The following is a 12760-nucleotide window of genomic DNA, read 5'->3' on the forward strand; positions in this document are numbered from 1 at the left end:
GCAGAGAGCGTGCCGTTGGCAATTGCCTGCCCAAAACGGGTGAGGGGGGCGGGGAAACACAAATACAAAACAAAGTATAGGAACTTCACAGGCTACTTCCAAATTCGAATTCCCATTTCTCAGCTCTGGCGAGATTTATAGTTGTATAAATAAACCCGCACACAATAGGCAGGTGGCGATAGAGTAGTGTGTTAAGAGGCATGGAAGGGTCCTTCAGGCGTTTCGGCAGGACAGCCTCGTTTTCTTATCGATTGTTGCCTGCAGCGGGGAGTCCCGGCTCAGGAGGCGCTGAATGGCACCTGTGCGTGGTTGTGTTGCTCTCTGCACTGCTTTGGTAGGGCTTTACTCCCCGGTTAGTGCGCATAGGGTTGCAGCCCAAGAGATTGAGCCTGTGCAGCGTTGCAGGGTGGTCTTGTCCGTGCTCTTTCAGAAGTTAAGCCCCGCTGAAAGTATAAAGGAACTCGCTTCCAAGTAATTGTGTGCAATAGGATTGCAGTCTCGGACGCGCAGAGCGGTGGAGAAGACTGCGATGCTTCCCGGCCGCGTACCTCTTTAAGCTGCAAAACCTAACCCCATTTACCTGGTAAGCCCCGTTTAATTTGGTGGGATTTACTCCTGAGTAGCATGGTTAGGATTGCACTGTAAACTATGAGATGCCTTTTGTGTGGTGGGGGGGATACTTAGCTATCCAAAGCAATGGATTAGCTTCAATTAAATCATTTAGCCCCGATGTATGTCACAAGACAGGTCATGAGATCCTGAATTGTCTCTGCATGCAGCACGATCAGTTGATTCTCGTTAATTTTTAACGCGTTTTGTAATGACACAAACGAATATCAGTTAATGCGGATTAGTTATGGCTTCAGAAACGCAGATAAAAACTTCTATTTCATCTATAAGAATGACACACTCGCCTTTTAACCGCTCTGGCTGTGCTTAAAGTGTGTTAAGGAGCAATTAATTGTTTCTTGCATCATTTGGGCTGCAATCCTAAACACATTTACTGGCTAAACCCTTCTGCCATTGGACACAATGAGACTTACTATTGAGTAAACGTCCATAGAACCACCATGTTGACATATGACAGACCTTTTTCCGCCCCACTGTTGACAATCACCACCACCCCTGTATATTTATGTAAGCGCAATTGCAATAAAGGGGGCTCTTGTTCATGAAACTTAAGATACTCCGCTTTGAAAGTACCTTTACGTGCAATTCACATTTTCTGGGAAGGAATGTGTTTAGGGCTGCAAGGTTTGTTCCTCATTATAAGATGAGCGATAAATCACCGGAGTCCCCCCTCTCCTGCATATTTGTGGGAGAAATGAGAATGCCAGCCCACATTACAGTAATTATCCTATGGAACCAGAGCACAATGCAATCCTATGCACGCTTACTCAGAAGTAAGAAGCCCTAGTGCGTCCAATGGAGCTTACTCTAAGTCGATAATACTGAACAGGATTACTTGGGAGTCGGGTCTGTTAAACTGCGCGCGCCCCGTTGAAAGCAGCTGGGTCTGCTCCTCAAAGAAAAACGTGGTTTACGAATTGCTGGGTGGCTGTGCATCCTCCCCCCGCCCCCTCCACTTTTCATTCCATACGCGCCGTGGAGGACAAAAAGGCAGGGAAAGCTCACCAGGTGCTAGCCAGATGCAGCGGGACTTCAACTCCCATCATCCTCAGCGGGCAGTGCCAATGGAAAGGGATGCTGGGAGTTGAAGTCTCGCAATGTTTGAAGATACCCCGCCTCGGGTACCCGTCAACTTGCTCCGTGCGTGTGGATGGTTGGTTGGTTTTGAGGGTCTGTGAAGAGCAATTGAGTGCGGCTCCAGGCTCCCTCGCGCTCCTGTCTTCCCCGCCCGCCCCCCCCCCCCGGAATCCAGTTATTCCAAGTCAGAGGACCCTCCCAAGTGTAACTAGGCAGTTGTCCTGCCGCCGGCCCGCCATGGCGACCACTGGGCGTGTGCCGTGCCCCAGCCGAAGCCTTCCGCCGCCTTGGGGAAAGACGTTAGCTGAGGAGGAGTCCGTGGGCCGCCTTCCCGCGCTTTTTCCTGAGGAGAGGCGGGAGCCCCTTCTCTCGGTGATGCTTCCCTCCCAGTGACTGCCCGACACGGGCATAGCGAGAAGTGTCGTGGAGATGCCTGCTACACGTGTAGCAGGAGGAGGAAAGGGGAGAAAGAGGCTCTGCCCTTTTAAGATAGTAGATTGAAGAAATATCTTTTTTAACGCTCGTTTTTTGTAGGCAAGAGAATGAAAACATCTCTGCAAACCGAAAGTTGGCTTCTGAGGCCGTAGGCTGTGGCAAAAGTGAAACCCTAGATCAGGCTACCCCAAGCAGGTATCCTACTATCCAATGGGTCCCTTCACAAGGGATTATCCTCTGCTTTCCTTTGGACTATCTCAGTGAGGGAGAGATGGGGGGGGGTCGTCTTCTGAGCAGCCCAGGACTACAATTGAGGGGTTCAGGCCCTTGGGCTGGAGAGATTTGGAAAGGAGAAGAAAATAAAGTTTCCAGCATCTAAAGACCCTTATGCAAGTCTATGATGCTACCACACTTGGGGTCACTTCACCTCAAAAATAATAGAGTTGGAAAAGGTACAGAAAATGTTCCAAGAGGATGGAGCGACTCTGCTATGAAGAATGGTTGCAGCATTTGGAAATTTTTTAGTTTAGATAAAAGCTGAGTACAAGGCAACATGATAGAAGTATGCATGGGATAGAGAAGCCAGATAGAAGAAAAAAGTTTTTCTCCCTCTCTTATGGCACTAGAACTCAGATCCAATGAAACTGAATTCTGGAAGATTCGGGACATAGAAAAGAAAGTCCATGCAGCACATAGTTAAGCAATGGAACTCCCTCCCTCAGGAGGCAGTGATGACCACCAACTTGGATGGCTTTAAAAGAGGATTGGACAAATTCATAGAGGATTTAAGGCTATTGATGGCAATTAGCCATGATGCCTATGCCCCCGCTTCCAATGTTGAAGGTGCCATACCTCTGAATATCAGCTGCTGAGAATCACAAGTGGGAAGAGTGTTGTTTTGCTTATATTCTGCTTGTGGCTTTCCTATTGGGGCATCTCGTAGGATGCTGGACTAGACGGCCCTTTGGCCTGATTCAGCAGCTAGGCTCTTTTTACGTACTACCTTCAGTGTCAGAGGTACTGTGTCTCTGGATGCTAGTTTCTCCAGGTAGAACTGAGAATGTCCCCTGACTGAAACCTGGGAGAGCTGCCGCCAGTCAGTATATGCAATATTGATCTAGATGGACCAATGGTCTGACTCTGTACAGGGCCACTTTCCATGTATTTTAAAGAAAACAATCCTTGTGTTTTGACAAAGGATTTTTCTTACCAGAAAACAGTGGTCTGGACTGTACAGTAGAGGACGCAAGGCTGTTAACGTGATGGAAAAGAAGGCTAAATTCAGGTAAGAAACACTTAAACAGAAGAGCCTGTACCTAAAACTCAGCTGTGTTGTTGCTAGTGCTTAAATAGTTCGGGGGGGGGGGGGCAACAGTTTGTGAACAAGGATTGCTACCACTGCAGTGGAACTAGAAGCTGTAATATTACACAAGAAGCACACAGTAGTGTGATCAAATTATTTTTGTCTGTGCTACAGATTCCTGGATGTCAGACTTTCCCCTCACTTTATTTATTCATTTATTACCTTTCCTCTAAGGAACTCAAAGTGGTGTATACAGTTCTCCCCCTTTTATCCTCACAGCAACTCTGTGAGGTCAGTTAGGCTGAGAGACAGTGACTGTCCTGAAGTTGGCCCCTGAACATCATGGCTGAACTTCAACAAGAAGGAGCCTTCTTCCTGCCCAGTACATTATCTCTGGTAAATTTACAGAGAAATGTGGTGCTTTCTCAGACCTCCCTTTGCTGGAGGAGAGTGCTCATTCAACCACCAAAATATTTTTTTTGCCAGATGGTCTAGAATATATTGTTTAACAACCTTTCCACTGAATGCTGTGAGGCTTGGCTTCTCTTTTCTTGACCATTAATTCTTCAATAATTTCTTTGCAGATTGATTTTGTAGGTTTATTTTTAGTTCTGGAAGAGTAATCAAGTCTGAGCTTGTCTTAAGTGATTGATAAAAGAGTTGTTTGATAAACCTAGGTTGTAGAGAAGCTGGAGTTGAAAGAAACATCACCTCCCACAGGTTGCATGCACTCACTGTGTCCCACTGTCACTTCTGGACTAACAGGTTTTGTGGGTTTTGAAACAGTACAGAATGCTGCAAAACCTGCATTAAGGAGGGTGAGTCTGCAGGCCACAATCAGACATCCTTCTTCCAGATCACTTTTTACTCTAGGGGGAAAACCCTATAATCTTGTCGTGAAGTAGGGTAGAAAATTCTACATGGACATTTTCCCAGTGCTTTCTTTCTCCATGAAAAATGTTCTGTTTTATAAATTCATTAGTAACCATGAATGGATGCCAGTTGCAAATATAATATTAGGGAAGCTGAGTAGTTCCAACACTTAGCTTTGTTTACTAAATACAAGTACAGAACAAGAAGCATTCTAAATTAGAACACTTTCTAAGCATCAGAAATTTTTCCAGATGGTGTAATATGCATTGGATGTTTTTTAAAAAAGAAATTGTATGGAAAAAAATTCTGGAAAATCCACACCATTGCTTTCTTGGGACCGGCATGCAGGAATTGACCTATCATATATCATCAGTTGATAAATATACAGTCACAGTTATTTGTAACAATTTTAGCAGATGTCTCAGACATATTGATAAATGAAGTGTGGTGTGGTTTTGTTGTTCTAATAACGCTGTTATTTAAAAAAATATTTGGACATTATTTGACAATGTTTGACCATCCAGTTGATCATTTTTATTTTATTTTTTGACCAGTCAAATGTGCAGCCCCGGCCTATCTCCTAGTCTCTCTAGCTATAGAAGCAGCAACAGTATTTTCTATATGTATTAGTTTACATATGCCCTTTCATACTAAGGCAAATGGAGGCTGCAGACAATTACTTTTATAATTTCCCCTGCCTTAGCATGTTCTTTCTTGTACCAAAGCCCTTGATGCTCCCTAGAACCAGAAATTCAGACAGGCTTGTTCAAGAATGTGGTCGCTCACGGAATTGACTGTTGTCATCAAGTTACACCATTCCTGAAAGGCTTGCACTGGCTGCCAGTTAGAAACTGGGCTAAGTTCAAAGTATAGGTATTGGTATACAAAGCCTCATACAGCTAGTGACCACGATACCTTATCCATTATATATCTGGTGCTGTTGCTTTGAGGTCCTGCTAGTGGATTTCCCATAATGGGCATCTGGTTGGCCACTGTGAGAAACGGATGCTGGACTAAATGGACCTTTGGCTGATCCATCTTCAGGGCTCTACTTATGTTCTTTATTAGTCACTGCACTCTGTAGGAAAGGGCCTTCTACAGATACTGTCACATCAAGAGGTCTAATATGTGCAGTGTAGGAAATGGGCCTTTATGAGAAGCCCATAAGCAAGCAGGACATGAGCGCAAATGGAGCAGCACTCTCCAGTTGCAAAAGCAGCATCATTCTGAATGAACTGGGGCCCAGGGAAGAGTGCTCACTCGATCCTGTTTCTGTGCTTTGTGAAAGTCTTAAGTTACCTAGCGACTTGCAAGCTTAGTGGCAAAAACTGCTTATCTTCTTTATTTTATTTATTTTAGTTCAAAGTTTATAAAAACACAAAAACAGCCTAGTCACAAAGGAGGTTCAGGTGGCCAGTTCGCTTCTCCGCGTCTGATTGGGAATCGCAGGATCTCGTACCGTGTGACATACACCTGGAACCGAGGTGGGAGATTAAAAGAACTCCGTATCAGGTAATAGACATGTTTATGTTTTATATCTTATTTGTAGGGCTTATTAACTTAATATGAAAAGTAGTCGTGTCCAATAGGTATATTTTTATTGTATTCATTTTAAAACATCGATCCGGCTTCGTCAGTCGAATCAAGCAGGGGAAGTGATTTTCATTTAAAAGATTCCCCCACCTCCACTTTCCCCTTCCACAAAGGAGCTGCTCAAAGCAGGTTAAACGTAAAAAGCAACTGTAATCAGATAATTAAAACACAGATTTACCAAACTCTGAACAGCAGCAAAAACAAATATATTTACTCCTAATTGATACATTAAGCAGCAGCAGATTCACAAGTTTGTTAACAAGGAAAGTTTTTAACCTCACTTTTGAGGAAGGGTGAGGGGAAAATCTCATGTAAAATTTGTTTTTTAGTGGTGGACTTAAATGGAGGAATTAGCATTTATGTGTGAAGTTTCTGTTTGTTCATCTTTGGCTGAATGTTTATAGATAATAAATATATGCTAAAAAGCAATGAGAGATATGTTTTTCAGACACCTGGCTAGGAAATTCCTTTACTTGTGGATGAAGAAGGCATTTGGAAGGGTCCTCCCTTCTAGTGCCAGGTAAGCAAAGCAAGTTCTTTGCTTAAAAATGATAAGTATTTCTCTGAGAAACTGGTCTACACAAGTGGACTTATGGCTTGTGCATGTGTAAAAAGTGATTACAGAGTGTTATTTTACACAGAACATGAAACTAAAGTTTGGCCAAATCTGCTTCAGCTTGCAGTTTCAGATCCTGATTTAGGGGCAACTTGCAAACCATGCTTTTTTGTTGTGTCTGAACCATCACAGCCTACTGGAGCACCAGGATGTTGAAATCCACAGCCTTTCATTGTTAGCAGTGTCACCTGTGATATTTTGGGAGAGACTGAACTTCTCTGGGTTTTTATTGCTGGTACAAAATGAAGAAAATCACTCATAAGAATTATTGAAACTATAATTGTCTCTAAGAACACTTGTTCACAGATGAAGGGCATGTTTTAGCTCACAGTTCAGCATGCTTAAATGTTGTTGATTTCAGCAGGACTAGAGCAGTCCAATCTGTGAACTGGAAGTGGAAAAAATGATGACTGAACAGATAAAGGGCAGAAGTTTACAATAATTGGTTTAATATTGTGTGTATGTTTCCATTGTCTTAGAGGTTTTGTATTCTTTCCATTTCTAGGCACTATTATGATCAGAAGATACTGCGGAAAACCTTTGGAGGGTGGAAGGAAGAATGGTGGGTTATTTGGAAAGAATGGAAGCTCACCATCCGGGCTGACTGCCATTACAGGTCTGTTAAATGTACTTTCTAATACTACAGAGAGAAGAAATCCCCTGTTTGTTGTAATGTGTCAAAAAGCAAGCTGTGCTATCTAGTCAGCAAGCAGCCAGGCATGTTGGTGTTTCTACAGTTCAGTTCAGTTTTCCTAAGTGCATGCATTTCTTCCTGTGTTCTTACTAGGAAGACACATTGGTCCAAACCATGGCTCACGCTAACCATAGTTTAGAGCCCAAATCATCCTCAGTTTGATCATTACAAACAGGACAAAAAAAGGGGGTCAGGGATGCATTGCATCAGTGCTTTTCTTCTTCCTTGATATGTACAGCTGAAGGTACAGTAATTGTCCTACAGTTCTGTACATTTATATTTATTTTCCATGATCATCCAAACCACTTTCTCATAGGCTGCCTGCACTGGCAATTCCCTGCTGTTTCTTTCCATTCCAGTCACTTGGCCACCAAAATTCCTCTCTGGAACCGCACTATATGTAGCTTTGCCAGTTCCTAGGCTTTGAGTACCCATCCAAATACAGCATGGACTCATCAACATATTTTGATGAATAATTGCATTGCAAATAAATTCACAAAAGCTACTATCAATCAGAAACCCTCTCTATTGTCTTTTTGGCACCTACGAAATATGCTTCTCTTTCAACAAAGTGTCCTTATCCCAACTGGTATCTGTCCTGCATTTGAACTGATTGTGTGTATGTGCTCCTGTTGCTTTTATAATTGAGTTTAAAACTTTATATATATATGTAACTGTTTTATATTTGTTACTATATTGCAAATTGCTTTGGGGCGGCTTGTGGGAAGCAATTCATAAATGAAATAAATAACAAGCACAACAGCAATAATTACTAGCCCACAAAAGTTTTTACTAGGCTGCCTGCCTACACATAACCCGTACACAGTCATTTTTAAACAAAAAAGGAACAAACTTCTCTGCCTGGAGGGGATTCTTAGTTGCCTTAGGCAAGCAAGCAAGCGGTTGTTTCCCAGCCTGTTTTGCCACCTGTGAAAATAAATGAATACTTTATGTGTTGCAAAAAATTACAATGCAAAAGCATTCCTCAATAGTAATTTGGAATGAATCATCTGTATAGCAAATGGGTAGGCTGGGTTCTGACCCTTATTTGCTTTTGTTGGCCAGGTATTTCCTGTACAACCTGATCTTTCGGGCCTGGAAGTCCTACGTACTCCTGCAGCGAGAGAAGAAGGTGACTTATTGTGTTGCAGATTCACACGGTGAGAGAATAGAATCTGTTGTGGAAGCATATAGAATGGAGTAGGGAACTTGTAGCCCTCCAGTTGTTGTCAGGCTACAACTCTCACCACCCTTGAACTTTGTCCAGGTTGGCTCAGGCTGTTTGGGAGATGGAGTCGAGCAACATCTGGAGGACCACAGTTTCCTCAGCCCTGCAGTAGAAGAGCCTGGGTTGCTGTGTCCATGCTCTTCCAGTGCAGATGGCAGCCTGCTTGAATCCAGCATCGAGCCTTTTCTCTGCATATTTTGCTGTGTGTTAAATTAATCCCAGCCTCTGCAAAAGCTCAAGGGGTTCTCCATCTGCTCTGCAGTATTTCTGAACAGCAACATGTATTTTGCATTTAGAGTTTTGTTGCAGCCAACACATTATTGGATAGTTCTCTGAAAACCTTGCTTGTGAAATCAATGAATTTCTACTGGGATCTTGAATCCTACAGCACAACAGTGCAAACTATGTTGATATATCTACTAAATAAACAATACATTAGCATCAGTAATTTAGCAGACATTTTGCTTAGCTAGCAAGTTGCATTGCTAATTTAATGACACCTAAGTGGCGCCACTCATCTTTTCCTTACAATTGTCTTTTTCAAGAAGCTTTAGCCCCGTGCTCTGTATCCCCAGTTGAACCAAAGATTGTGCAACTGCATTGGCTTATCTTTACTCATTGCTCCCTCTTTTCAGTTTCCTTTTCCACCCTCCCCATGCTTTGCTGTTTCTCCCAGTGTAGAGAGGCAAGCACCTATGTATTTTTTTTTCGCTGGAGAAAAAAATACCCTTCTGGTTTTCAGATAAGGAAAGTGGAGGGTAGGACAAAGGGTTACTCTCCCTACCCCCAGTGGAGCAACACTTCCAGCAGCTGATTTCAAGCTTAAAAACTATACGTGAGGCATCATCATCTATTAGTTGGTCCAGATGTCTTGTGAAGACATCTTTTTGCCCTGGTGGAACCATATTATTTTTTGTTTGTTTGTGCTATTTCTAGACCTTTTAATTCTCAAAGTTTCTAAGCTGCGTACAGTGGTACCCCGCAAGACGAACGCCTCGCGAGACGAAAAACTCGCAAAACGAAAGGTTTTTTCGTTTTCGAGTTGCCTCGCAAGACGAATTTCCCTATGGGCTTGCTTCGCAAAACGAAGCTTGCCCCGGGGACAGCGGGTCTTCTCTTTTGAAGCAAGGGGCGGCGGGGAGATCGCTTCTCCCCACCGCCCCTTGCTTCAAAAGAGGTCTGCCCCCGGACCTCTTTTGAAGCAAGGGGCTGCGGGGAGATCGCTTCTCCCGGTGCTCCGAAGTGGGGTGGGGGGGCAGGAACACCTGCCCCAGCCGCCGGGCTTCGTAGTGCTGCTGCGAAGCCGGGCGGGGGGGCGGGAACACCTGCCCCAGCCACCCCGCTTCGGAACGCTGCTCCGAAGCAGGGGGGGCGGGAACACCTGCCCCAGCCGCCGGGCTTCGTAGCGCTGCTGCGAAGCCGGGTGGGGGGCGGGAACACCTGCCCCAGCCGCCGGGCTTCGTAGCGCTGCTGCGAAGCCGGGCGGGGGGGGGGGGGCGGGAACACCTTCTGAAGGCGGGCGGGGGGCGAAAGTCTTTGTCCCCCCTGCCTGCCTTCCCAGGGGCTTTTAAATCGCCCCGGACAGCGGAGAAGTCCTCCGCTGTCCCGGGGCGATTTTAAAATGCCGCCCGCCAGCATTTTAAGATCGCCCGGACAGCGGAGAAGTCCTCCGCTGTCCCAGGGTTTTTTAAAATGCTGGGGGTGGGAAGAAAAGCCCTTGTCCCACCCCCCCCCAGCCTTCAGAAGAGGTCCGGGGACAGTCTGTCCCCGGACCTGGTCTGAAGGCGGTTTCCCTAGGAACGCATTAATTGATTTTCAATGCATTCCTATGGGAAACCATGCATCGCAAGACGAAAAAACCGCAAGACGAAGAGACTTGCGGAACGAATTAATTTCGTCTTGCGAGGCACCACTGTACATAGAAATTAAAAGCATATGACAGATAAGATAAATGAAATTTAAGTATAAAAACAAAAAACTTTTCCAAAATGCCTGCTGAAATAGAAATGTCTATTTCAAGCACCTGAAGTTGAACAAGGATTGTTCTACTGTTTTCTTATATGCTGTTTTTTATAGTTTTATGCTATGTTTGTATACTGCTAAGAGATATTTAAGTATTGACTGGTTTAGAAATGCTAATAAGTAAAAGTAAAATAATAAGTAAAATAATCAAGCTGGAGATCCATCATGGACTTACTACATTGCATTTGGCCTTCAGAGTCCTATTCATGTGAGTTCCAGAACTATGAAGCATTTAAGGTACCATTCCTCCCTCTGTCCCCAGTGTACCCCTATTTGCAGCTGCTTGTTGCAAAGTGCCCTTGCAGTCCTCCTGATGAGATATGAAGTTCCTTTTGTGTCTGAAAACAGTCTGCCGTCAGTGTTTTGACCAGCCACACCTCTCTCTTAGAGCCAGGCTTTTTCTGTATGGGCCAAAAAGGATTGGGAAGTTCTGTGTATCGGACAAAAATATGGAAACTTTAAAATACTCGTGCCTGCCATTAAAACCATGGCTTCACATTTTTCACAGCGGCAAAAATGAAAACCCTTTGGACGTGGCAGCGCTGGCTGAGCTATGTGGAATTGCGCCGGATGAAGCGCCGAATGCACTTGGAGGCCTTCAAGTTCAGGGAAAAGAGTGCCTTGCGGTGAGAACTGGTTCAGGTTCAAACAAGGGTTAATGGGGCACATGGCGCTCCTATTCCATCTTTCTAGATATTCCAACCCTGAAACAATTAATTAATTAATTAATTAATTAATATCTCAATTAATATCTCACCTTTTTTCCTCCATGGAGCTCATGGCAGTCTTAGTCTGAAACTAAACACTATACAGTGGTACCTCAGGTTACATACGCTTCAGGTTACAGACTCCGCTAACCCAGAAATAGTGCTTCAGGTTAAGAACTTTGCTTCAGGTTAAGAACAGAAATTGTGCTCTGGCGGCGCGGCGGCAGCAGGAGGCCCCATTAGCTAAAGTGGTGCTTCAGGTTAAGAACAGTTTCAGGTTAAGAACGGACATCCGGAACGAATTAAGTACTTAAACCGAGGTACCACTGTACCCTGTTGGCTTTCAATTCCATACTTCAGTGCAGACTCACTCAACCTGGTTGTTAGTCTGGGCTACTCCACATGGACACAAGAGATTTCTGCACCCCTCGTGATTTGATCCCTCAATATTTGACGGCTGGCAGAGACGTATTATTTATATACTGCATTTACATCCCACATTTTTTCTCAAAGGCACTCAAGGTGGCGTACACCGTTTTCTCTTATTTAATCCCCACAACAACCTTGTGAGGTAGGTTAAGTTGAGAGGCAGTGACTAGCACAAGGGTTACCCAGTGAGCTTCATGCCTGGGTGGGAATTTGAACCTTGGTCTTCCAGGTCCTAGAATAATGCTCTAACCACCATACCACACTGGTTTGTTCTCCTGCTTTTAATTGCTGGGTTTTTAAAAAAATTAAAAAGGAATGTTTTTCATGTTGTTCTGTGTTGCCACCAGCACTTAGTGCCACAAGAGCTGATGATACATGTTAATGATAAATAAATAGATTTCCAAGGAAACAATAACTCACCCACCTCCAAGAAGACAGTTTTTGAAAACTACTGTAATACGTAAAGAATGCTATTCAGTTAGTTGGTTGGCATGGTAAGTTGTTTATGACATGTAAAGAAGCAAAAAGGGACCAGAAACATTGGGTATCTCTATGGCAGCCTTTACCAACCTGGTGCCCTTCAAATGTTTTGGATTACAGCTCCCATCAGACCTAGCATCACATGACCATGGTGGCTGGGGCTGATGGGAGTTTTAGTCAAAGATGTTGGGAGAGCACCACGTTGACAAAAGCTGCTCTAAGAAGCAGGTGGGGCTCTATAGTTCTCCAGCACATACATTCATAAAACTCTTTGTTTTCATCAAGTTAAGTGTGTCCTAACCTTTTTATTTTCAACAGACTTGCATGGAGGTTGTGGAGAAAGAGATGGTCACAGAATCAAGTTGCTTGTGAAATGGATGGTCAGGCTCTACAGCATTGGGCCCAAGGCTTACAGTTTCGTGTGAGTGCTGGGAATATCAACCCTTTAAACCCTGTGTGCCTTTGTGTTGTGTGCACACACTAACACTGGCCAAAGGCCCAGATTCAGTGTTCTCTGACAACCAGTGCAAGGGCTGCTGTAGTAGCATAATAAAGCACAATATGAAATCCAGTTCAAGAGTTGCGCTAGCAGAGGTTTTGTTGTGGAACTGGTTGTGCAACAAGAAGTATAGGAGCTAGTGCAAACTGTGGCACAACTATCCATGTGAACCAT

General features: G+C 44.2%; 1 protein-coding gene across 1 annotated transcript in view; it reads left to right on the top strand.

Moving 5' to 3' along the window:
* The first annotated feature begins 228 nt into the window (after window positions 1-228).
* SFI1 (SFI1 centrin binding protein) overlaps window positions 229-12760 on the top strand; it is a 32697-nt gene continuing 20165 nt past the window's right edge. The window contains exons 1-9 of the mRNA XM_028710064.2: window positions 229-583; window positions 2242-2337; window positions 3356-3427; window positions 5678-5830; window positions 6360-6431; window positions 7033-7143; window positions 8287-8381; window positions 10980-11097; window positions 12406-12508. Of these exons, the coding sequence (XP_028565897.2) occupies window positions 3405-3427; window positions 5678-5830; window positions 6360-6431; window positions 7033-7143; window positions 8287-8381; window positions 10980-11097; window positions 12406-12508 (675 nt within the window). The 5' untranslated portion in view covers window positions 229-583; window positions 2242-2337; window positions 3356-3404. The remainder of the gene's footprint in view (window positions 584-2241; window positions 2338-3355; window positions 3428-5677; window positions 5831-6359; window positions 6432-7032; window positions 7144-8286; window positions 8382-10979; window positions 11098-12405; window positions 12509-12760) is intronic.

The sequence above is a fragment of the Podarcis muralis genome, chromosome 16 (genome assembly GCF_964188315.1).
Source record: "Podarcis muralis chromosome 16, rPodMur119.hap1.1, whole genome shotgun sequence".
In the NCBI taxonomy this organism is placed as follows: domain Eukaryota; kingdom Metazoa; phylum Chordata; class Lepidosauria; order Squamata; family Lacertidae; genus Podarcis; species Podarcis muralis.